A 22,524-nucleotide genomic window follows, 5' to 3' on the forward strand; every position below is an offset into this window, starting at 1 on the left:
CAGCTGCACATTCCCAGCTGAAGGAAAGTTCTCAGCCTGGCCTGGGCTCCCAGTGGCGCCGGAATTCCCGGTATTTGAGGAGGCGGCTAGGAGAGAAAGGGGCAGTCTACTCCAAAGCCTCAAGTGGGGAAGGAGAGGCGAACCCCCTCCGCCTTTCCAGATGCAAGATGCATCCCAGCTGTGCCTCTGGCAGGGAGCCAAGAGCCTCGGAAGGGGGTCTCTGAACCCTGGAGGAAAACCATGGACACCAGGCTTGCTTTGGCCCCTCCTGTTCCCCACCCCTGGACTCCAGGACTCCTGACACCTGCCAGGCTCCTAGCTTTCCCCTCCACAGTCCGAGCTGACAGCGCATTGGGATACACTCCTTGCTGGTCCACTAGTCTGCCCACTGTTAGGTCAGCCTAGCTGTCCTTAGAGCCACAGTTCTATCAGGCTCAAAAGTGGGAGGGTAGTGCCCTGCTGCCCTCTTTGGGACATTCAAGTTAATGCCAGCCAAACCATTAACCCATTAACATCTCCCATGAAGAGCCTGGTGAGCTACAGTTACATGGCCACTAGGCTAACTTTCTTAGCTAACTTCTCCCTGCCACCAACCTCACAGGCACAATGCTTAGCTGGGCACCTAGTTGGTGCCAGCCCAGCTAATCAACCCCACTGTCCATCTGTAAGCAGCACTATCCGTGTACGCTCCTTGTAGATCCGTGCTGTGCTACAGAACTGGCCTCACAATGAGCATGTTCTCTTGTCTGCAGCCCAGCCATGGCGGCCACACAGGCCTACTCTACTGACTGGGCAGAGACAAAAAGGGCAACTGGACAGTAAATTTCAAGTTCCATCTTTTACGAAAAAAATTTGTAAGGTTTTCCTTCCTTCGTCCATGTCCAGTGTTTTTGCCAGTACCCCGGCAGCAGGGGGAGGAGTGTGGGCCCTCGCCTGGGGGCAGATGGCTGCGGTAGATTGGCTCAAGGCTAATGTGGGCAGAGATGCTCGTTCCACTCAATGAGTCACTGGCTTCCTGCAAAGGGGGGGGCTCACGGGCACAAAGTAACTGAATCCACAAGCAACATTCACTTCCCTATACATACACCAGTACTGTTCCACAGAACTTTGACGATGGAAATGTCCTGTGTAGCCCAGGAATAGCCACCGAGAGCCCCACTGAGTGTTGGCTCTTACAGCTAAGGTCTCAGACACGTTCTGAGCCCTATAAAGACAATCACCACAATGAGTTTAACTGGGAACCTTTCTCCAGGAGTATTGCCATCCTGAAACATGAAACCAGTTGGGGAAATCTGCCCCCACCCCCTGCAATCCCAAGCCTGTCTCCCTACAGGTTGGCATTAGGCTAAATTGCTTTCTAATCCGGCATGGCCCTTAGTGGTTGACTTCAAAATGCACCCAGGAGGTTTCTCCTGTCTCCATATTCTAGTTCACTATCTTACACTTTCTACCACTCCTCCTTGACATGCCATTTCGACAGTGGCAAATGGACTGAAAAAGGACAAACTCACAAGGACACCCCACACAACTAATAGCCCAGAACTCCCCAGACCGGACTCTACTGGAGGTGCAGGGAGACTGGGCCCACCTGCCTCTCCCACCCACTCACACTGACCCTAGAGTGTGGTCTTCTGGAAAAGTTTACAATTCAGGCTGGGGCGTTTTTGCATTTCTTATAGTCCAAGACCCACCAAAAACAACCAAAGCAGTCTTTGAAAACTTAAGTCCCGTAACAACTGTTTATTATAAAGATGAACCCTCATCCTCACGACAGGCTTATCGGTAGGATTTCTGGTAGCGAGCACGGGCACCAGGACCACCAAACTTTTTGGATTCGCAGCGCCGGGGATCAGCTACCAACAGGGTCCGGTCATACTGGATGAGGATGTCTTTGATCTCCTTCTTGGAAGCCTCATCCACGTCTGGGAATGAAAGAGAGTGAGGACTGAGATAGCCATGGAAATGCCCTCCAAGTCTCTGGGGCTAAAGACTGGGCTGGGGAGGTGCTGGTCCCCTACTTGCCACCCACCCACCCGTCGGGAAGGAGCAATGCTCACTCACATTTCTGGTAATAGGCCACCAGGGCTTTGGAGATGGACTGGCGGATTGCTGTGAGGGAAATACATGCACGAGAGAGTGCTGTCAGCTTTGTGAAGGCCCAAGAATACAGCCCTGCTCTCAGAGCCACCTCCCCACCACCATGCCGGCAGTTCCTGGAACTCACCATAAATCTGGGCCACGTGACCACCACCCTTCACTCGGACTCGGATGTCCACCCCAGCAAATCGCTCCTTGCCTAGAAGCAGAACAGGTTCCAGCAGCTAGAGGAGCAAGGGACATGACAGGATTTTAGATGACAACCAGGACAGCTGAATGCCACCTCACTGAGCACCCAACTCCTCTTTCTCCAAGTAACTTCTACCACGGCTGTTATAAGAGCACTTGTGGATGAGGAAGAGGCTGTCACTGCAGACCCCTCTACATAGGCAGGGGAGCAGGGAGGATTTGAAGCCTGAGGAGAGACTGCTGAAGGCAACCTGAGCTGGGCCCTCCCATCTGTGTCCCTCTGGGGCCTCAGAATCCCCATCTCTAGCACTGGTTCTTTTTTTTTTTTTTTTTTTTTTTTTTTTTTTTTTTTTTTAGATTTTTTTATTTATTTATTTGACAGACAGAGATCCCAAGTAGGCAGAGAAGCAGGCAGAGAGAGAGGAGGAAGCAGGCTCCCCACTGAGCAGAGAGCCCGATGCGGGGCTTGATCCCAGGACCCTGGGATCATGACCTGAGCTGAAGGCAGAGGCTTTAACCCACTGAGCCACCCAGGCGCCCCTCTAGCACTGGTTCTTAAGAGTGCTGGCACTTTAGTTCAACAAGGCCAACCTCTCCAGCCACCAAGGCTGCCAGAAACCATGAAAAGCCCCGTCCAGTGCTTTTTCTGGATTTCCCCCCTTGAGCACTCCGCCCAGCCCTCTGGCATCCCTCCAAATTACAACAGTACTATAACAACCTGTGCCACACTCTCCCCTTGCCAGCTCTAGATCTTTTGTAGGTGCCTGGATGTTTTTGTTTTACCTGCTTTAGGTCTCAGCTCACAGATCCCCACCTTCATCTTCCCCAAGCCTGTCCAAATCCTACCCAGGCATAACCCCTCTCTGGGCTCCCCAATCTCAACCCAGACTATGCTGGAGCAGGGTCTAGTACTGAGTCCAGTCTGCCTCCTCCACTGGACTAGGAGCTCTGTGAGGGCAGGGCCTGGGGCTACCTGATCACTGCTGTGTCCCCAGCACTCAACACAGACCACACAAACAAAACTTTTGTATAACCAGCAGTTGGTAAGAGCAAACCATAATACAAAAGGATCTCAGACACCATCATATTAAATTCTAACTAAACCTGCAACACAAATGTTATTTTTCAGAGTTAGAAATGACATGGACTTTTATTACTACCTTGCACACCAGAAACTAGCACTGCATTTCAACGTCAGTAAAATAAAAAAATAATCGGAACTAATTAAGTAAAAGCAACACACTCTGAAAAAATAAGTTCTCACACACACCAAAAAGCTTATATTGACAAACTACTCTATCCTCACAACAGTCCTTTGAGGTAGGAATTATCCCTTTTATAAATGAACCCGAGAGAGGAATCTGGGTGGCTCAGTGCGTTAAAGCCTCTGCCTTCGGCTCAGGTCGTGATCCCAGGGTCCTGGGATCGAGCCCCGCATTGGGCTCTCTGCTCAGCAGGGAGCCTGCTTCCTCCCCTCTCTCTCTGCCTACTTGTGATCTCTGCCTGTCAAATAAATAAATAAAATCTTTAAAAATAAATAAGTAAACGAACCTGAGAGAAAATGTTACTTGACTCAAGTAACACCACAGGTTAAAAAAGGTAAAAAAACAGATTCTGCTCTTTCCATTCTGAGCTCAAGAAACTAAGGCCAAAACAGGCAGGGGAGGAACCCCTTTCACAGCAAAGAACAACAAACCCAAATTCTCCTCCTGTTCTTCCAATATTTAACTATTAAGCACCTACAACAACCAAACCCTACTTTTAAACAAAATGTCTTAAGAAAGCAATTGATTTCTGTCCTCAGAGAGTATATGCTCTAACAAAAAAAGAGACGTGTGTAAACACGACACACATCTACCATTAATTTACTATACTCTAAGAAACCAGGCCGCACAAACTCCCCTTACCCCGCAGTCCCCAAATGAGTGGGCTTCCAAATGTCCCAGTTTTTTTTTTCTTTTAAAGATTTTTATTTATTTGACAGAGATCAAAAGTAGGCAGAGTCAGGCAGAAAGAGGGGGAAGCAGGCTCCCTGCTGAGCAGAGAGCCAGGACGCGGGGCTCCAACCCAGGACCCCAAGATCATGTCCTGAGCCAAAGGCAGAGGCTTAACCCACTGAGCCACCCAGGCACCCCAAATGTCCCATTTTTGAAGTCACCCTTTTAATCTACAAGTTTTCACTCTGTCCACTTTAACCACAATATCTGAACCCCCTGAAAATCCAACTCCATTTCCAAATGCCCCTTTTTCCTTTTTAAAGACTTTATTTGACAGAGAGAAACACAGCGAGAGAGGGAACACAAGCAGGGGGAGTGGGAGAGGGAGAAGCAGGCTTCCCGCCGAGCAGACAGCCCGATGCGGGACTGGATCTCAGGAGCCTGGGATCATGACCTGAGCTGAAGGCAGACACTTAACGGCTGAGCCCCCCAGGCGCCCCCGCAAATGACCCTTTTTCTGTCCCCATCTCAGCTTCTAAACATCCCATTGTTGATACCAGATCCCTCAGCTTCCAAGACCAAGGATTTCCAGGAACCCATTTATTTAAACATCTCTCTCCAGAGCTCTCCACTCAACCAGAAAGCCCACCCTCAATGCCAGCACCTTGTATTGTAGCGTGCGGGGTTCGATCATCTCCAGGGGCCGCCCATTCACCTTGATGAGGCCGTTGCCCCGTTTGCAGTGCGCCACTGCTGTGGCCGTCTTCTGCGGAAAGCGAGGGAGAAAGAGCGGAGCCACGTGAGCTTCGGTCCCCAGCTTCTATGTCGACCCCAGAACCTGCCCGTAGGCCCCAGCCAACTCCGGCCTCCCTCCGCCTCTCTTATCAGGCACCCGGCCTACCTTGCGTCCGAAGACCTGCACAGACTGCAAAGGACCCTTGGACGGCATGGCTGGAACGTGGGCCAGAGGTCCTCACCGCGAGGCGCTGCAACCGGAAAAGGAAAATGTGGGGCCTCCCTGGCCGCTTTTCAGGGTCTGCGCAGGCGCTCTGGGTGCAGTGTCGCGACGGGAGAGCGCTTTACGGCTCATATTGCGGCCAGAGGGCGGGACTTCGGAATAGTGGCGACAAGGTGGGTCCCAGGAGCGGAGGAGGCGGGACCTGACGTGTGCGGGGTGCCATCGCGGACGAAGGGCGAGGGCAGGCTGTTCTTTACATTCTCGGTCCTCGCTGGCCATCGTCGGTTCTTCTGCATTTCGGCTCTTTGATAATCTCCCTCCGCCCTAAAATCGATTCTTACCATCGTCTAAGAGGCTCTTTTTACCCCCTAGCACTGGTTACCATACTTTCCTGTGAACTCCATCCTGCCCTCTGGACACCCTTCTCCCCAAATCCTTCTCCGTCAGAACCCACAGCAGGAAGTCAGGATTTACAAATTCCGGATTCCGAACCAACTCCTCCGAGAATCCTCTCCCAGAATCTTTCCTTTTAGCGCCCCTCAGAATCCACCTTTCAGGGGCGCCTGGGTGGCTCAGTGGGTTAAGCCGCTGCCTTCGGCTCAGGTCATGATCTCAGAGTCCTGGGATCGAGCCCCGCATCGGGCTCTCTGCTCGGCGGGGAGCCTGCTTCCTCCTCTCTCTCTGCCTGCTTGTGATCTCTCTGTCAAATAAATAAATAAAATCTTTAAAAAAAAAAAAAAAGGAATCCACCTTTCACCAGAATTTCCTTCCTTTTAAAGTCTTCTCCTCCCAGAATCCCACTCTTCAGAGCCCTCACCCAGACTTCCTCTTTCCCTGAATCTTTCTCCATTCAAGAGCCCCAGAATCTACTTCTGCCCGCAATCCCCCTTTCCCAGAACAGCCCCGTTAGAATCCCCTTTTCACAAAATCTCTCTCGCTTTCAGAGCCCCCTCCTTCAAAATCTACATTTCCTAAGAATTCTTTTCCCTTCAGAGTCTCCTCTTGCCAGCAGCTGGCTTCGCTTGGTTTTCCACTCCTTAGAATCCCACCCTCCAGGGGCGCCTGGGTGGCTCAGTGGGTTAAGCCGCTGCCTTCGGCTCAGGTCATGATCTCAGGGTCCTGGGATCGAGTCCCGCATCGGGCTCTCTGCTCAGCGGGGAGCCTGCTTCCCTCTCTCTGCCTGCCTCTCCGTCTACTTGTGATCTCTCTCTGTCAAATAAATAAATAAAATCTTTTAAAAAAAAATAAAATAAAATAATAATAAAAAAAAGAATCCCACCCTCCAGAATGCCCCCCTTGAGGGTCCCTACTCTAGAATCCCTCTTTCTCCAGGGTCTTTCAAATCATCTCTTCATCCCCTCCCCCCGCAAATCATCCTACTCTCCAGGCTTCTCCCCCACAGAATTCTCCATCCCCAGCATCCCCCCATTCCATCTGAGGAACCTCAGGATTGAGTTGCCCCTTTGCTCCCCTACACTCAGGATACTCCTTAGGGTCCCAGCCAAAAGGTTTCTCTCTCAGACCTGCAGAGAGCCCACAGTTTCTTCAGCTTCTCTGGAAGCCCTGAGTCAGAGGTCCAAAGTTCAAAGGGCTGTGGTGACTCACCTTGTGCCTGGAAGGTGGAGATGGGGTGGAGGTTGGTGGGCGGGTCTGTGGCGGGAGGGAGAATCCTCCAGCCCAGAGTCTAGCTCCAAAAGGGTAAGAGAGGGGAGAAGTGGAGGGAGGGGGCCCCCAGAGGCTGACTTGGGGGGACATACAGACAGATACACAGCACAAGAGAGCCAGGCACACATGAAGGAAAAAGACAAAGAAGGGGCCAATGGAGAAGAGGAGAAAGAAGATAGACACAGGGTCAATCACAGAATGACCCAGAAAACACAAGTGACGGCGATTCGGAGGCAGAGAGGCCAGCCCTCAGAGAAAGAAGACGGACAGGTACATGGAAGCATGGAGAGTCCAAGATATTTGAAATATGGAATACTTGATACAGAATTAGAAGTAGAAAGGAGAGCAAAGACCCCCAAAATGCACCTGCAAACACAGATAGAGCCTAGCAGGGGTGTTTTCCAATGAGAAGACAGGCGGCGGGATTCAAGCACTCACACACTCGGTATTGCCTTATGGACCTGTTGGGGAGGGGGTTGGGATGGGACTTCCCCAAATCCTCCAGTCTCTCTGGGCTGATACTCCCACCTTTGCTGAGTCTCATATCTTCCTGTGGGGGTTGGGGGAGAGGCGTCAGGGACCCCTCTGACCTGGACCGGCCCTGCTGTAGGATGACCATCTTCCCACGGGGCTGTTGGAGAACATTCCCTGAGTATCTGGGTTGAGTGGAGCTGGGCAGGAAAAGGTCTGGGACTTTAGTCTTCTAACTAGCTCTGTCTCTCTGTACGTCTTGCTTCCAGGATGCTGGGCTGGGACCAGAGAAAGCCTGGGCGGTGGGCAGGGTGCCCATGTGGCCGCTCTGGACCATCCTCCTGCTGGTACGACCCTTGGGAGGCCTAGGATCACCCCTCTGTCCTCGGGAGCCTTTCTACTTCCTTGTTGCCATCATGAAGATGCTGGTAAGGAGGAGGGAGGGGAAAGACTGGAGACAGGCAGGGAGGGGGTGGGGGGCATGCTTGAGGAAGGGTCAGGCTCCCCACTCCAAGATCTGATTCTTCTCCCTACCCCAAATTATAGGGAAACAAAAATGATGGCACTCTCTACACACCAGATGACCTCTCGGTGAGTATTTCATTAGCTTCTTACTGGACCTTGGAAGTTTAGGGAGAATCCACTAGGCTCAGAACACATGTTGGGGGCAGGAGGCAGGGGTATGGTGTTCTGGCTGTCCAGCTGCTCTGACCCAACTCCCGGCCTTCACAGATACGTTTTGTTCACTGCTGTCTCCAACACCTATTTTTTTAAGATTTATTTATTTGAAAGGGAGAGAGAGAGAGAGAGAGAGAGAGAATGCATGCATGCCCTTGAGCAGTGGGGAGAGTATCCCAAGCAGATTGCCCGCTGAGTGGGGAGTCCCGACGCAGGGCTCTATCCTATGACTCTGAGCCAAAACCAAGAGTTGGATGCCTGACAGCCACCCAGGCGCCCATGCTGTCCCCAGCACCTACTAGAACAGCGACTGGCACATAGCAATAAACAATGGTGATGGTGGTGAGGATGACAGCTACATTTAGATAGTGATGCTTCTGCCAGGTACTGGTCTAAATGCTCTAAGTATATTAGCTTATTTATTAGGGACACCATATAGAGATGTGCAGAATGCACACTGCACAAGGGTCGCGCGTCCACAAGAGCAGTATTCACACCCTGGATGTGCTCGTCAATTTGTGGTAGAGAGAGGTAATCTATCTTGTTCTAACAAAATCAGCACTTCCAAGTGTTTTAAGAAAGAAGTGTCATTTCCTAGGTATAGGCGGGCATCAGCCCTGAAGTTAGGAATTCTTCAGAGTTCCCTTTTACAAATGAGAAAACTGAGGGCCAAAGAGATGAAGCAGGTTGATTATCCCAGGCCATAGTTCAGAACTGGGGATTTGGGATCAGACCCTTGCCCAGAGACACCAAGTCACTCTGTCCCCACAGGTGTGTCCTGCTGAGACTCTAGGGTGCTTCCGGCTGGAGCTGTCTGTGATCCAGTTCGAAGAGGGCCCATCCCTGGGGATTGCCGTGTTCCGGCTACAGCGTCTGCTGGATGCACTGGGGTCCCGGCTGTGGGTGACTGGCCAGGGCCCTTGTCCACCCTGCGAAGGACATCCCCAGAGACCTGTCCCTCTCTTTCTGGCCAAGCTCTTGGAGTTATTACAGGGGGCATGTGCTCAGCACCGGCCCTCACCATGAGTCTGGGAGGACACAGACTGCCTGGTACTGCTGCTGGAGAGGCTTGTTGGAGAGAGAGGGAGAGGATGTGGTCTCTAGCCCCAGCTTCCAGTCCTAAGCCTTCTCCTTCTAGGCCAGAGGACTTCATATGCAGTCCAAGGAGCCAAGGGGAAGAGGAGAGAAAGAGGAAGATAAGATCTGAAGCCTGAAATCTCTGGCCTCCTAGTGTGTGGGGGGCCCCCATCTGGTCCTGTTCTCCCTCTCAGATACTCCCTCCTCTCTCCTCTATGAGGAAGAACACAGCATGGCATAGGTGTCTTCTAACCTAATCCCACCCCTAGAGGACAAGGGGAGTCTTGTACCTCAAGTCTCTGACTGCAAATAATTACCACCTGGAGAGCTTTGAAGTAATACTGATGGTTAGGCCCCAACCCAGAGATTTTGATAATTGGTCTCTGGCGGATTCTGAACACCATAGATTTAAAATCAACTTCATTGAGATGTAATTTACAGATAGATAGCATACATTTTAAGTGTACATTTCAATGAGTTCTGACAAAGGTATACACACAGCCACATTTCCATCACCCCAGAGCGTCCCTCATGCCCCTTCCCTGTCAGTCTTCACCTCCAGTCATAGACACCCACTAATCTGCTGAGTGTAGAGATCAGTTTTGCTTTCTCTAGAGTTTCATATGAAGGGAATTGTAGTAGGTACATATATCCATTGCTAGTGTTTGGCTTCTTTCATTCAGCATGAAGTTTTTGAGATTCATTCATGTGCTTATCAACAGGTTATTACTATCCCATTGTATAGATGCACCACAATTTGTTTATCCACTGTCTTTATGATGGCTATCGGGTTGTTTCCACTTTGCAGCTATCGTGCATCGCTCTCTTCTTGCATCTTCTTCTGTAATGCTGGGGTTGAGCGTTGGGAACCACGGACACACCAAACTTCCTGTGGCAGGGAAATTACTGTTCCCTCTCATTCCTGCAGCGACGTCAATAGGCATTTTGTATGTGGAATCCTGTTTTGAAGAGCTGCTGTTTAAAGGAACCAAGCTTCCTTTAAGAAGGGGAAACATTGGGGCACCTGGGTGGTTCAGTGGGTTAAGCCTCTGCCTTTGGCTCAGGTCATGATCTCAGGTCCTGGGGTCGAGCCCCACATTGGGCTCTCTGCTCAGCGGGGAGCCTGCTTCCCCATCTCTCTCTCTGCCTGCCTCTCTGTCTACTTGTGATCTCTCTGTCAAATAAAAAAATATATATATAAAAAAAAAAAAGAAGGGGAAACATTGTTATAGAGCAACCAGGATTTCCTCCCCACCCCCGCCTTGGTTTCAGTCTGGGGTTGTTGGATCAGGGAGTGTGTGCTCCTATAGACACGCACGTGTGGATAACTCATTCCCTGGTAGCTGTTCTGTGAGCCAGCTGGTGGGCCAACCACACTATACTACCCTGTAACTAGGTGTATATTAAATTTCTGTAAATTGAATCCAGGTGTCTCAATGCTTATGCAAGAAATTTTAGCAATGTGTTTTTAAAGGTTTCTGATCTGTTTCCCCCTTCATCTGACGGTCCTCTTTGCCACCGTCAGACAAATAATTACTAATATGTAAATTCACATGGACTTAAACTTGGGGATCTGTAAGGGAAAACAAGGGTTTTCAGGATTACCCAAACTTGGGGAGGAGCCTTAGTCGGCCACTGAGCAGTTAATTTTTTCTGAGCTTCAGTTTCCTTGTCAGCAAAATGGGGATACTTACCTCCTAGGAATGTTTTAGAGGGTCTAGGAGATAAAGTCTGATGTCTTTGCTAACTCATTATTATTTGGTCATTCCCTGACTCCTCACGGCTTGGCACACCTCATTAGTAAATTCAAGCACTAACTCCTGTAGCTGGAAAAGCCGGTCGGGGAAGGGGAGTAACTCTACCCCTCTTTGACCTTCCCGAGATGTCGACTCCATGCTCTACGTTAAGACAGATCTGCCACATTCAAGATGGCGTCCTAAAAGTGCGTCGCCGGACATTAGCCCCGGAATTCTCGCGTTAGGCGAGGCCAACGAGTAGGTTCTCGCGAGAGGGCACGTCAGTCCCGGCCTGGCGTCGTGTGAACAGCTGCTGGTACCGAAGACTGAGGTGGAACCGGAGCGGTGAGGGGTGGGTCGGACGCTGAGGTGGCAGGACTGGGGTTCGCCGGGGCAACAGGGAGGCTTAGAGCCCGGACTCGGGGATACGGAAGGTGGCTTAGAGGGTAGTCTTTTGGTCTCACGGTTGCCAGAACAAGGCTGCCGGAAGTGCGCTAAGGGATTTTTCTTCTTCCCGGGAACTGGCGGGGAAACTGAGGCTAGGGTGGGGCTCCTGTCCGGGGGACGCACTGAGGCCGCCGTCTTTTCCTGCAAGAACAGAAGATGTCGGACAGCGAGGACAGCAACTTCTCCGAGGAGGAGGATAGCGAGCGCAGCAGTGACGGCGAGGAGGCCGAGGTGTGTGGCTGGGACATGGTGGGGAGGCATCGCGTCTGGGACAGGACCAGGGCAGAAAGGCCCCTGTGGGAGCTCAGAGGAGATCAGAACGAGCTCCGGCTTTTGGGAGTTTCCAGGTTGTTGGTAGTGATAGAGAAGTAGTTAAGCCTAAGTCAGGCAGAGGGATAGGTGCGGGGTGGGGGGGAGCAGGGATGCCCCAGGTACAGTGAAATAACAGGTGATGTGTATAAAGGACCTGGCCTATAGCAAGCACTCATTGTTAGCTTTTATATTGGGGTGTGCGCCATCATTTCGGAAATATGTTTTTAGTGCCTGCTATGTACTAGGCACAGTTCTTTGTCCGGGGGCTGCATCAGTAAACAAAACAGATTTTGAAAGCTTTGCCTGTGTGGTCATAAATAAACATAACTTATAAGTATATTAGTATTATACTAATAAGTATTTAGTAAGGCAGAGAGTACCCTGGAGAAAAGTAGAGAAGGGGAATAGGGAGTCTTGGTCAGTTTTAAATAAGGTGAATCTCAGAGGTGATGCTTGAAAAAAACGTTGTGGGAGGTGAGGGAGTGAGTCATTTGTGGAAGAAAAGTGTTGCAGTAAGAGGAAGCAGCATGTGCGAAGCTGGGAGCATGTTTGCATGTTGAAGAAAGAACAAGAAGTTGAGTTTGGGTGGTCAGAGTGAGTGCAACAAAGAAATAACAGGAGCCAGATCATATAAGATCTTGGAGGTTCTGGGGAGAAGTTCGTGCTGATTGAGTGTGGGAAAGCCATGAGAAGTTTTGGAGCGAAGAAGGGGTGTGATCTCATGTTTTGAAAGGGTCACTCTGGCTTTGGGTCTATTGAATGATACTGTTTCGGGAACCAAATAAACATTTCCTGGGATATACGTGATTTTAAATATTCTGCTATTAACTATTTTCTGCTTTTGCTTATTTCTGACTTATTTGTTGATTGAGTAAATGTTTTTTTTTTTTAAAGATTTTATTTATTTATTTGACAGAGATCACCAGTAGGCAGAGAGGCAGGCAGAGAGAGAGAGGGGGAAGCAGGCTCTCCGCTGAGCAGGAAGCCCAATGCAGGGCTCAATTCCAGGACCCAGAGATCATGACCTGAGCTGAAGGCAGAGGGTTTAACCCACTGAGCCACCCAGGCGCCCCTTAAGTAAATGTTTGAGCATCTGATACTGTGTTCCAGATTCTTCCAGGTGTTGGAGAGTGGAGCCAGGCAAATCTGCTTTCACGGAGTTTACACTTAGTGGGCAACAGTTAACAAACTAATGAAGAGATAACTCGATGATTGTAGATAACTCCTTTAACCTCTGGAAATGTGAATCAGTTTTTGTTTTTTTTTTTAAAGATTTTATTTATTTATTTGACAGACGGAGATCACAAGTAGGCAGAGAGGCAGGCAGAGAGAGAGGAGGAAGCAGGCTCCCCGCTGAGCAGAGAGCCCGATGCGGGACTTAATCCCAGGACCCTGAGATCATGACCTGAGCCGAAGGCAGAGGCTTTAACCCACTGAGCCACCCAGGCGCCCCGTCAGTTTTTTAAAGTTAGTTGCCAACACTTGTAAGGGCTACTTCATGTAAATCATGATTTTTCTGCTTTTTTGGGAAAGTGAGAGGCCGGCAACCTGAGACCCAGGGTTCTGTCCAGCAGCTCCTTGCTCAAGAAGTGTCAGCCTGCTGTGGAATGGGAAATTTTCTCCAATTCTGGCATATATCAGTTCCCATTTATCATCATGCATACCTTACGGGGAATTTAAGTAAAGGAAAGATTTCATGTACTTATGTCCTGGAAAGTATCAGATAAACAGAGAGTACCATGGGTTTCCTTTAAGCTGCCCTGCTTATGTCTTTTCTTGACCTCTGTAGGCATTTGGTTGTCAATCCTTGTGCCCTGTAGGGAGTCCTCAGCTTCCAGTGAAGAATTAGAGGAATTGGGAAGCCATGGTGGGGTAAAGCAGGTGGGAGGATGCTAGGAAGGGTTTTTGCTTTAAGCAGTAGCACTGGGTTCTTGGTCTCTCTGACTCATGGCTTCAGGGTGCTACATGTGGTTAAATCCTGGTGTTAATGAGACCAGGATCCTGGCGTCCTTCTCCTGGCCAGGACATCTGGTTTGCTGTGTGCAAATGTCACTTCCTCAGCACCACACCAGGCTCTTGACTCACCTGCTGGCTTGTCTGCTATCACCAGGTGAGGCAGGAGGACAGTGAGAGGCCAGCCAGATATGGGACTAGATAGGCTTTTTGGACAGCCAGACGTTAGCATGTCCTTGAAGGACCAGGCCCTGTTGAATGAAGAAGGTAGGGATGGCAGATGATGAGCCCCTGTTGGGGGAATGATCTGTTTCACCATTCTCAGCCCCAGTAACCTGCTCATTCATTCATTGAACATATGTTCCTAGAGTTTCTATCATGTTGGGATCGCTGGCTCCCTTATGGAGCTCTCTGTCCTGGGGTGGAGATAGTTTTATAAACAGATGGTTCCTTCAGGGGATTGTGAGGATGAACAACGGAAGAGCACATTCAAGCCCCAAGATAACACAAAGATAGTAATGGGAGCCTTCTCCTCAAGGATTGGGGAGCCAGGTTTGGAGAGAAGGTTTTGCTGGGACTGAGCCAGTGGAATGATGACAAGGTTCATTGAAATCAGGCTGTGGTCCTGTTGTGGTTTGAGTTGGTAAAATGTGGGACATTGTGGATTAGTCAGGAATATATACCAGATGTCTTTCAATTGTCTTCTGTTCTCATCCCTGGACTGGGTGTTGTTGGGAACCCATCAGTGCCTGAGGTAAACTGGGTCAAGGCTGTGATGGAGGAAGCTAGAGGATATGCCTGATTTTGCTGGGGGCGGAGGTAGGCATGACCTCCTGGAAGGGGGGGTGGTACTTTTATGAAGTAGGAGTGAGAGGCAAAGGAGAATAGCTTTTTTGCAGAGGACTAGCGTGAGTGATGGATAGCACCGAGAGAGCTTGGTACAAGTGGCTCAGTGTGGCTGGGACCTAGCATTTGGAAGGGGGAACCCAAAGAGGCAGGGTGAGAGGGACAGCAGTGGGTAGACTGTGTGCTTCTAGTGTAGGCAGCTAGGAAGTTGGTTCTTTACCTGAGGGCATTGGAGACCCATGGCCATGTTTGAAACAGACTACAGGGTTGGGGGTAATGGGAGGTGCTTTTAGGTAGGAGAACAAGCCCTTAAACCACATTGAACCATCATGAAGTTATTTCCTGTATAAGTTACGCATCCTGTTTTTTGATTGGGTCATGGAGAAAGTTTGACTTTGGTGCCACTGTGCCTTGAACACTTTCTGAAATTTGCTTGCTTCCTTGTTTTCGGGAGAACAGGCTTTTGACTTCGAGCCTGCAGCCTGCAACAGTATCATGCTAGGACTTAATAACATTGTTTTGCTTTTATCTTTTTTTTTTTCTTAAGATTTTATTTATTTATTTGACAGATCACAAGTAGGCATAGAGGCAGGCAGAGAGAGAGGGGGAAGCAGTCTCCCTGCCAAGCAGAGAGCCCGATGCGGGGCTCCATCCTAGGACCCTGAGATCATGACCTGAGCCGAAGGCAGAGGCTTAACCCACTGAGCCACCCAGGTGCCCCTGCTTTATCCTTATGGTTACTTGTTGCTTGTGACAGGCTAACTTTAAAAACATTTTTACTTCTGAACTATTTAAAAGTATGGAAGAGGGGGCGCCTGGGTGGCTCAGTGGTTTAAAGCCTCTGCCTTCGGCTCGGGTCATGATCCCAGGGTCCTGGGATCGAGCCCCACATCGGGCTCTCTGCTCAGTGGGGAGCCTGCTTCCTCCTCTCTCTGTGCCTGCTTCTCTGCCTACTTGTGATCTCTGTCTGTCAAATAAATAAAATCTTTAAAAAAAAAAAAAAGTACGGAAGAGTTTCTTTGTTAATCTAAATGAAAAGATGAGTGATTTAAAGAAAATATCAGGTAAATGAGTTGTACTGATGTGAGCTTGGCAAGAGGGCCTGAAGTTAGTGAAGAAAAGATTGAAGTTTGGGATCACATTTCCTTTTGTGACTGGTTTGGAAAAAGGGCTTAGAAGTCAAGAGACCAGAAGTGCTGGGCAAGGAGCTAGGTTTTAGAGAGGGCAGTGTTCTGGCCCAGGCTACGGGCTGTAGGGATGGAGAAGAAGGGACAGATTGAAGGGACAACTTTCCAAAAACAGGCCACGAGTTTGGTGCCTGTTAGAAGCCAGAGGGAGCCAGCACAGGTCTGGGGGAAGACATTGAGGTCAGTGTAGGGACGTGATGTGTGTGTGTAAGGCTTAGAGGACATCTGGGGGAGCCATTTGTGGAGGGTGCTGACACATGGGGGCCTCTAGTTCCGGAAGAAAGTGTGAACTGGAGACGATGGGGCATCACCTACAGAGACAGGAGCTGAGACTGTGGAAGGTAGAGTGGCCCGGGGGAGAGTGTGTGCAGCGAGAAGCAGAGTGGATCCCAAGCTGAAGCCTGGGGATGGAAGCCAGCACGGGAGGGTGAGCAGAGGATCAGCCAGAGCAGTTGGAGAAAAGCCAGGGTAATGTGCCGTGATGGATGCTAAGGGAAGAGCATTTCTCCAGGGAGGGAGGATCAGTGGTGTGAAGTGTTTCATCGGTAAGGAGTAAAGATTGTTCATGGAATTAGCAACAAGAGGCAGGCCATGGCCTTGGGGAGTAGTGTAGACTGGAACTAGAGATACAGGAATCGTTGTCACAGAGACGCCCACCAGCCAAGGGAGTGGATGCAATAGCCTAGGGAGTTGTCGGGTGGAAAGAGATGAGGGTCAAGGACCAAACTTCATGGAGCTACATTTACAGGCCAAGTGGAGGCTAGCAAGGAGGTCTAGTGGAGCAGGGGTCTGGGCCAGCTCCCAGGTATTGGTTGGGTGGATGACACCCAACCAGTGCTGTCACAGAGATGGGATGGCTAGCAGAGAGGGGCAGCAGAGTATATGCAGAGCAGGGGGGGTTATGACTAGCCAAGCAGAGCTGGCATCAGATTTGGGGGTACAGAACCTTGTGCCCCAACCCTGCCTGACTCTCCAGGTAGAGGAAGAGCGGCGGAGTGTAGCAGGCAGTGAGAAGGAGGAAGAGCCTGAGGAAGAAGAGGAGGAGGAAGAGGAGGAAGAATATGATGAGGAAGAGGAAGAAGAAGATGACGACCGACCTCCCAAGAAACCCCGCCATGGTGGCTTCATTCTGGATGAGGCTGGTATGTCACTGGGCTGGCGAGTGCTGGGCAGAGGCTGGACTTCACCTTCAATTCTATTCCTTGAATGTACTTTTTTTTTTCTGTGTTGGTAAATGTCAGTGCCACAGTAGTGGGATAGTGCATGGAACCTCCATGCCCCAGCAGCTGGCATCAAGAATTAAGAGCTTAGTACCAGTCTTGTTTTGCTCCTCACTCCTGCCCACTGCTGGATGATGTCGAAGCCAATCCCAAACATGTAATTTTTGCCCCAACATATTCCTCTTCATATTCCTAAAACATCAGTCCTTTCAAAATACGCTGTTACAATACCGTTACGTCCTTTAAAAACCTGAACTCTGAGCTCGTCGTGAAAAGCTCCAATGACCTAGATATAGCCAGGAGAGGGTCATGGAGGCCGACAGGCCTGGGTCCCTCCTGGCCTGTCTCTGCTCTCTTCTCCGTGTGGCCCTGGGTGAGTCACTGTCCGTCTCTCAGAGCGCCTTTTCCCCTCCACACAGGGGGACAAATAGTCCTTTGCATTCCAGCAGGAATATTTTGAGGATTTGGGGGGCCGAGCATGTAAAGCACATCAAGTAGATGGCCACCCAAAGTGACATGCCCAGCCCAGAGCAGGTCCTCCAAAATGGGGGTTATCTATTACCATTCTATAGGCCCATGTCATACTTTATGTTCTGTAAATTGCTTTTTCTACTTTCAACGATTGTGGAGGAGCATAGAACATAGATAACGTAGATTAAATGAGTTAATTCACATAAAGTAAGTTTTCTGAACAACTTTTGGCACCTCAGTGCTCAGTAAACTTTAGCTGCTATCATCATCATCATCATCCTGGAAATACCCATTTTTTTCCCCAATGGCTACATAGTATTTTTCCATAGTCTGGGTTTTGTTTTGTTTTGTTTGATTTTATTTTATTTGAGAGAGAGAGATTGAGAAGGGGGAGGGTCAGAGGGAGAAGCAGACTACCTGCTGAGCAGGGAGCCCAGTGCGGGACTCAATTCTGGGATTCCAGGATCGTGATCTGAGCTGAAGGCAGTTGCTTAACCAACTGAGCCTTCCAGGCACCCCTTAATCTGTTTCTAACCAATGTCTTACTGGATATTGAAGTTTGTGTCTTTCATCACTACAAGCAGCACTGCTGGGAACACCTTCCCAGTATTTAGACACAAAGACACAAGTTATTACCTAGCCTGGGTGTTCTGAACCTTTTTTGTGCTGTGGCTCCCTGGGCAGTCTGGTGAAGTTTGCAGACCCCTTCGTAGAACCATGATCTGAAATGCTCATGGGAAAAATAACATAGGATTCCAAAGAGAATAATTATACTGAAATACGGTACTTAAATATTTACAGAACGTGTGGGTTTTGTCATGAATGCATTGAAATAACAAGACTTAAGAGGGTCTGATAAAAATCTAATTTTGAAGTAGTGATGAGTGCAGATGACATTTTGAGATATCAGCAGCTATAGTGTGCTGGGAAAATACTAGAGTTTACTGCTAACATTATTGTGATTTATTTCCATTGTTTGTAATTGATGTGAATATGACTTTTCAATAGAGATGAGTGAAAATGTATTTTATCTGTCGTGGACCCTGAACATTTTCTACATGCTAAAGTCCTATAAGTCAAACTCCTGGGCAAAGGGGATGCACATGGCTTTAAAGCCTTTCGATGTCTGCAGCCAAATATTGGCCCTGAAAAGGTCCTACCTCCCAGCAGCGATCTGTGAGGGCACTTGTTCCCCACACCCATGTCAGGGAGAGCCACTTGGAATACCATCCGCCATTTTCATGAGACCTCTTCCCTAAGGGAGAACCAGGGAGCAGACGGGCGGGACCTGCTCGTTGGAGTCCTTTCTTTGAGAAGGGATCTTAGGTAGTAGAAGGGATAACATGCTGTGTGACAGATGTGGACTGCCAGGGACAACTAGGCACTGGTGGTGGGAGCGTGGTTGCGCACTGCATGTGGGAAGTTATGCGGAGGTGCCCATTGACGTTTAACAGGCAGGGACCCTTTGATCCAGAAGTTCTTTTTTAGGAATTTACCCAGCGATTAGATTAAATTCGCACAGGCGCTTAAAGGTAAAGACATGACGCCTGGGTGGCTCAGTTGGTTAAGCAGCTGCCTTCAGCTCAGGTCATGATCCCAGCGTCCTGGGATCGAGTCCCACATTGGGCTCCTTGCTTGGCAGGGAGCCTGCTTCTCCCTCTGCCTCTGCCTGCCACTCTGTCTGCCTGTGCTCACTCTCGCTTCTCTCTCTATGACAAATAAATAAATAAAATCTTTAAAAAAAAAAAAAAAAAGGTAAAGACATGAGATAGTTGCGGCAGTCCTGTTTTCAGTTGTAAATGTCTGGTGACCTAAGTGTAGGTTGATGGTAAGGGCCCGGTAAAATGAGTTATGGGGCAGATCGTCTGATAGCAAATGAGGCATGTGCTCCTGTGGAAGCACCCCAGGCTGGTAGGATTGCTTAGAAAAAGAGGAAGGTACCAAACAGTGTTAAAAAGTTGTACTGGGGCTATTGGCGGTCGAGGGTTTAGACGCACTTCCCCCGTGTGCTCAGGTGATCTCTAGGCAAAAAATTGCTCATGGAGTTACGTCTGGGGAAGGGGACTGAGCTGGCAGGGGCTAGAAACGGGAGGGAGACTTCCCTGCACGCGCACAGCCTCTGAATGTTTTGGAGTTTTTCGTCACGTGCGGGTATCGCCGCTTAGTTTTTAAAGTAACATTCGCTACATACGAAAGAGCATGAGAAACGCAGTGAGGAGGTTCGGTGCATGAGACCTGGAGCTAGTCTGATTCTCCGGGACCAGCTGAGAGTCTCTGGGCCAGTTAGGTCCCCTCTCTGGGCCTCAGAGCCCTTACTGGAAAATCCGAATGGTGCTGGGACCGAGGATTCCATGAGGAGTCCGTGGCAAGTGCTCCCAGCAGAGCAGGGCACACGGGACACTCTCAGTAATTTTTAGGGTCACAGGCGTGAAGGAATAATAACAAAACCAACAGGTTGTGAATCGCGTCTTTAAAAAACATATATATACTGGTCTTTTTTTTTTAAGATTTTATTTATTTATTTGACAGAGAGAGATCACAAGTAGAGAGGCAAGCAGAGAGAGGGAGGGAAGCAGGCTCCCTGCCGAGCAGAGAGCCCGATGCGGACTCGATCCCAGGAACCTGAGATCATGACCTGAGCCGAAGGCAGCGGCCTAACCCACTGAGCCACCCAGGCACCCTATATACTGGTCTTAATAGTTTGGAGGGAATTTTTGTTTTTGTTTATTTTGATCTGATTTTTTTTTTTAAGTTTGTTTATTTACTTATTTATTTTGTGATCTCTACACCCAAGGTAGAGCTTGAACTCTTGACCCCAAGATCAGGAGTCACACACGGTGCTGACTGAGCCAGCTTATAGTGTCCCTGATCAGATTATTTAAATGGACTTGTGGGTGGGATCAGGGGAGGGGGGGCTTTCGGAGCCAGATGGAGGTGGAGCTGCATGGGGAGACCCATTCCTGTGGCTTAAAGCAGCAGCTCCGTGGCATCCAGGCGAGAGCCTCACCTGTGCTGGCGTCTCTGTGCTGACCTGAAAGGTGCATGGTTGTCATGCCCACCTCCCAGTGCCGTCTCCTGGGAGCCATGGTCACGAGGTCATCTCTGCTGTGGTTGCCTCCCTGACCACTTGCCTTTCCTGTTGCAGATGTGGATGATGAGTATGAGGATGAGGACCAGTGGGAGGATGGAGCAGAGGACATTCTAGAGAAAGGTGTGTGGGGGCCCCACCTCTGCAAAACTGCTTTGGGGTGTGACCTAGAGGCTCTTGAGAGCCCATCCCCCACCCATGCCCCGCACCCCCCCACCCCCTCCTCACCTCGCTTCTTTCTGTCGTTGCCAGAGAGACCAGCTCTGTACCCTTTTCCTTTTAGGCCCATGAGTTGGGGGGTGGGGGTTATGGGTGGTGTGTATGGTGGGAAGAGGACTCTGGGATCCCAGGGCCCCAGTGAATCCCTTCTGGGGGTTGTAGGGGGTGGGCTCTGTCCCAAGGTACCCCCCACTTCCTGGGCCAGTGCCCCCACTTCCCTGTTATTTTCCGTTTTGTGCGCCTCATACATTTCGGCTTCTCCCCCAACCACCTGGTGCCTGGCCTTTACTTTTGATTTTCAACCTTCCTGTGTCCCTCCCTTCCCCTCCCCTCAACCCATTGGTTGATTTCGCTGCTATAATTTGGCTCATACTTTGTCTGCCCTCGCCCACCACCACCACCACCACCACCACCACCACCACCTCCTCTTCCTCCAAGTAGAAGAGATTGAAGGTAAGAATCTGGAAACTGTGATTCCCCGGCCCTTCTCCCATATCCTGACATCTCCTTCCTGCCCACAGCACCCTCCCTCCACCCCTGACCCTGTCTGGCCCTGGGGGCTCTGACTCATAGAGGGTCCAGAATCAGGGAGTTCTGAGGCCAGGTCTGCAGCCGTTGGCCTGGGGAAGTGTGTATGTGTTTATGTGTACGTGTGAGCGTTGTGGGCCACAGGGATGGGTGGGGTGAGATGGATTTCAGGGCGTACTCAGTGGCTGTGAGATGGGAAACGGCTGGATGCCCCCACCTATTGGGCCCTGTCCCCCAAGTCTTTTTTGTGAGAAGCAGGATTACTGAGCAGGACAGAGTAGTGGGTGAGGGTTGAGAGTTCCTTAGTGAGGTGTCTCCTGCCCCAGGGCCCAACTCCGGCCCTCTCGGCCCCCATCACTTCCTCCAGGCCCCTGCCTTTCATCTCCCCTTACCCTATCTGCCCATTTTTCTGCAGCCTCCAATATCGATAATGTTGTCCTGGATGAAGACCGTTCTGGGGCTCGCCGCCTACAAAACCTCTGGAGGTAAGTAGGGAGGCGAAAGGGTGAGACTGGCTCCCAGGGGAGATCTGGGGGCAGGTCAGCCCACCCTTCTCTCCACAGCCTTTCATTCATGTTTGCTTTCCCCCTTCACACCCCAGGGATCAGCGAGAGGAAGAACTGGGAGAGTATTACATGAAGAAATATGCCAAGTCGTCTGTGGGAGAGACGTAAGGGCGCGGTGGTGGGGGCGGGTGGTCCCTTTTCCAGAAGGGTCAGGCCTCTAACAGAGCATCACGCCCCTTCCCAACTGCTGTCCTCTCTCCAGGGTGTATGGAGGATCTGATGAGCTCTCGGATGATATCACCCAGCAACAGCTGCTCCCAGGAGTCAAGTAAGGGGGGGGTGGCCTGGGCTGAGATGGGGGAATCTTGTGTGGGGGTGATGTGCATCTGCAGGCACAGAGTGGTCAGTGGTGGGGACTAGTGGCAAGTTGGCACTCGACCTCTTTCTCTTGCTTATGGATGGAAGGAAGGAGGAGAGGTGGGTGGAGGGAGAGGAAGAAGGATGGTGTGGTGATTCGGATCTTTTGTGATGAAGCCATTTCACTGAAGGGCTTCCTTTTCCTCTCCTGTCTAGGGATCCAAATCTGTGGACTGTCAAATGTAAGGTGTGTCCTCTGAGAGGCTGGGGAGTGGGGGAGGTGGCCTTGTCAGAGCTCATGCTCTTTCTGTCCTGGGTCTCATTGGCCTGTCAGTCTCTCGGTCCTTTCTCTGCCTGGTCATCTCCCACCTCCCAGCCCCCTTCCCACTTCTGCTGCTTTTCCTTATTCACTGTCTCCCACCCTGTCCGTCTTGCTGCCCATCCCTCTTGCTCCCTACCTCTTCCTCTCCTGCTCCTCTCTCTCTCTAGTCTATTTTATCTTTCTTGCCTGGTGACTTTGTCTGCCTTGCTGCTATCTCTTGCCCCTTTCGTGTGTCCATCCTTCATGTCCTCATCTCTCTG

General features: G+C 50.2%; 3 protein-coding genes and 1 long non-coding RNA gene across 8 annotated transcripts in view; 2 read left to right on the top strand and 2 right to left on the bottom strand.

The window, feature by feature from the left end:
* Positions 1 to 1,725: 1,725 nt before the first annotated feature.
* Positions 1,726 to 5,285, bottom strand: RPS16 (ribosomal protein S16). The gene is made up of 5 exons (XM_047709745.1): positions 5,125 to 5,285; positions 4,888 to 4,989; positions 2,225 to 2,321; positions 2,062 to 2,109; positions 1,726 to 1,922 (listed from the first exon to the last, which is right to left on the bottom strand). Exons 1-5 carry the CDS (start codon positions 5,170 to 5,172, stop codon positions 1,777 to 1,779), a joined length of 441 nt encoding a protein of 146 aa, XP_047565701.1. The 5' UTR covers positions 5,173 to 5,285; the 3' UTR covers positions 1,726 to 1,776.
* Positions 5,286 to 6,849: 1,564 nt separating this feature from the next.
* LOC125088525 (uncharacterized) lies at positions 6,850 to 9,245 on the top strand. Of its 3 annotated transcripts, XM_047709743.1 has the most exons (5): positions 6,892 to 7,116; positions 7,587 to 7,745; positions 7,864 to 7,908; positions 8,767 to 9,045; positions 9,134 to 9,245. In XM_047709743.1, exons 1-4 carry the CDS (start codon positions 6,973 to 6,975, stop codon positions 9,019 to 9,021), a joined length of 603 nt encoding a protein of 200 aa, XP_047565699.1. In that variant the 5' UTR covers positions 6,892 to 6,972; the 3' UTR covers positions 9,022 to 9,045; positions 9,134 to 9,245. The 3 variants fall into 3 exon arrangements, with proteins under 3 accessions (XP_047565700.1, XP_047565699.1, XP_047565698.1); XM_047709744.1 differs by lacking the exon at positions 6,892 to 7,116 and adding an exon at positions 6,850 to 6,879 and having other exon boundaries at positions 8,767 to 9,163; XM_047709742.1 differs by having other exon boundaries at positions 8,767 to 9,163.
* Positions 9,246 to 9,305: 60 nt separating this feature from the next.
* On the bottom strand, positions 9,306 to 10,995 carry LOC125088528 (uncharacterized). Of its 2 annotated transcripts, none has more exons than XR_007123738.1 (2): positions 10,767 to 10,995; positions 9,306 to 10,047 (listed from the first exon to the last, which is right to left on the bottom strand). It is a non-coding gene; the product is annotated as an uncharacterized LOC125088528 (long non-coding RNA). The 2 variants fall into 2 exon arrangements; XR_007123737.1 differs by having other exon boundaries at positions 9,306 to 10,069; positions 10,767 to 10,994.
* Position 10,996: 1 nt separating this feature from the next.
* SUPT5H (SPT5 homolog, DSIF elongation factor subunit) overlaps positions 10,997 to 22,524 on the top strand; it is a 28,262-nt gene continuing 16,734 nt past the window's right edge. The window contains exons 1-9 of one of the 2 annotated variants that reach the window (XM_047709739.1): positions 10,997 to 11,153; positions 11,409 to 11,486; positions 16,530 to 16,695; positions 20,390 to 20,455; positions 20,993 to 21,004; positions 21,495 to 21,564; positions 21,681 to 21,749; positions 21,848 to 21,913; positions 22,159 to 22,189. In XM_047709739.1, coding sequence (XP_047565695.1) covers positions 11,412 to 11,486; positions 16,530 to 16,695; positions 20,390 to 20,455; positions 20,993 to 21,004; positions 21,495 to 21,564; positions 21,681 to 21,749; positions 21,848 to 21,913; positions 22,159 to 22,189 — 555 coding nt within the window. In that variant the 5' untranslated portion in view covers positions 10,997 to 11,153; positions 11,409 to 11,411. Of the gene's footprint in view, positions 11,161 to 11,407; positions 11,487 to 16,529; positions 16,696 to 20,389; positions 20,456 to 20,992; positions 21,005 to 21,494; positions 21,565 to 21,680; positions 21,750 to 21,847; positions 21,914 to 22,158; positions 22,190 to 22,524 lie in introns of both variants that reach the window. The other variant, XM_047709740.1, reaches the window with a different exon arrangement.

This window comes from Lutra lutra, chromosome 17, assembly GCF_902655055.1.
Source record: "Lutra lutra chromosome 17, mLutLut1.2, whole genome shotgun sequence".
Taxonomy (NCBI): Eukaryota; Metazoa; Chordata; class Mammalia; order Carnivora; family Mustelidae; genus Lutra; species Lutra lutra.

Excerpts from the sequence above, each read along its gene's own strand:
- RPS16 (XM_047709745.1), bottom strand. The coding sequence starts at position 5,172 with ATGCCGTCCAAGGGTCCTTTGCAGTCTGTGCAGGTCTTCGGACGCAAG. Across the intron at positions 4,990-5,124 it reads TGCAGGTCTTCGGACGCAAG|AAGACGGCCACAGCAGTGGC; the intron begins GTAGGCCGGGTG and ends CGCTTTCCGCAG. Across the intron at positions 2,110-2,224 it reads TCACGTGGCCCAGATTTATG|CAATCCGCCAGTCCATCTCC; the intron begins GTGAGTTCCAGG and ends TTTCCCTCACAG.
- LOC125088525 (XM_047709743.1), top strand. The coding sequence starts at position 6,973 with ATGAAGGAAAAAGACAAAGAAGGGGCCAATGGAGAAGAGGAGAAAGAA. Across the intron at positions 7,117-7,586 it reads CAGAGAAAGAAGACGGACAG|GATGCTGGGCTGGGACCAGA; the intron begins GTACATGGAAGC and ends TCTTGCTTCCAG. Across the intron at positions 7,909-8,766 it reads ACACACCAGATGACCTCTCG|GTGTGTCCTGCTGAGACTCT; the intron begins GTGAGTATTTCA and ends CTGTCCCCACAG.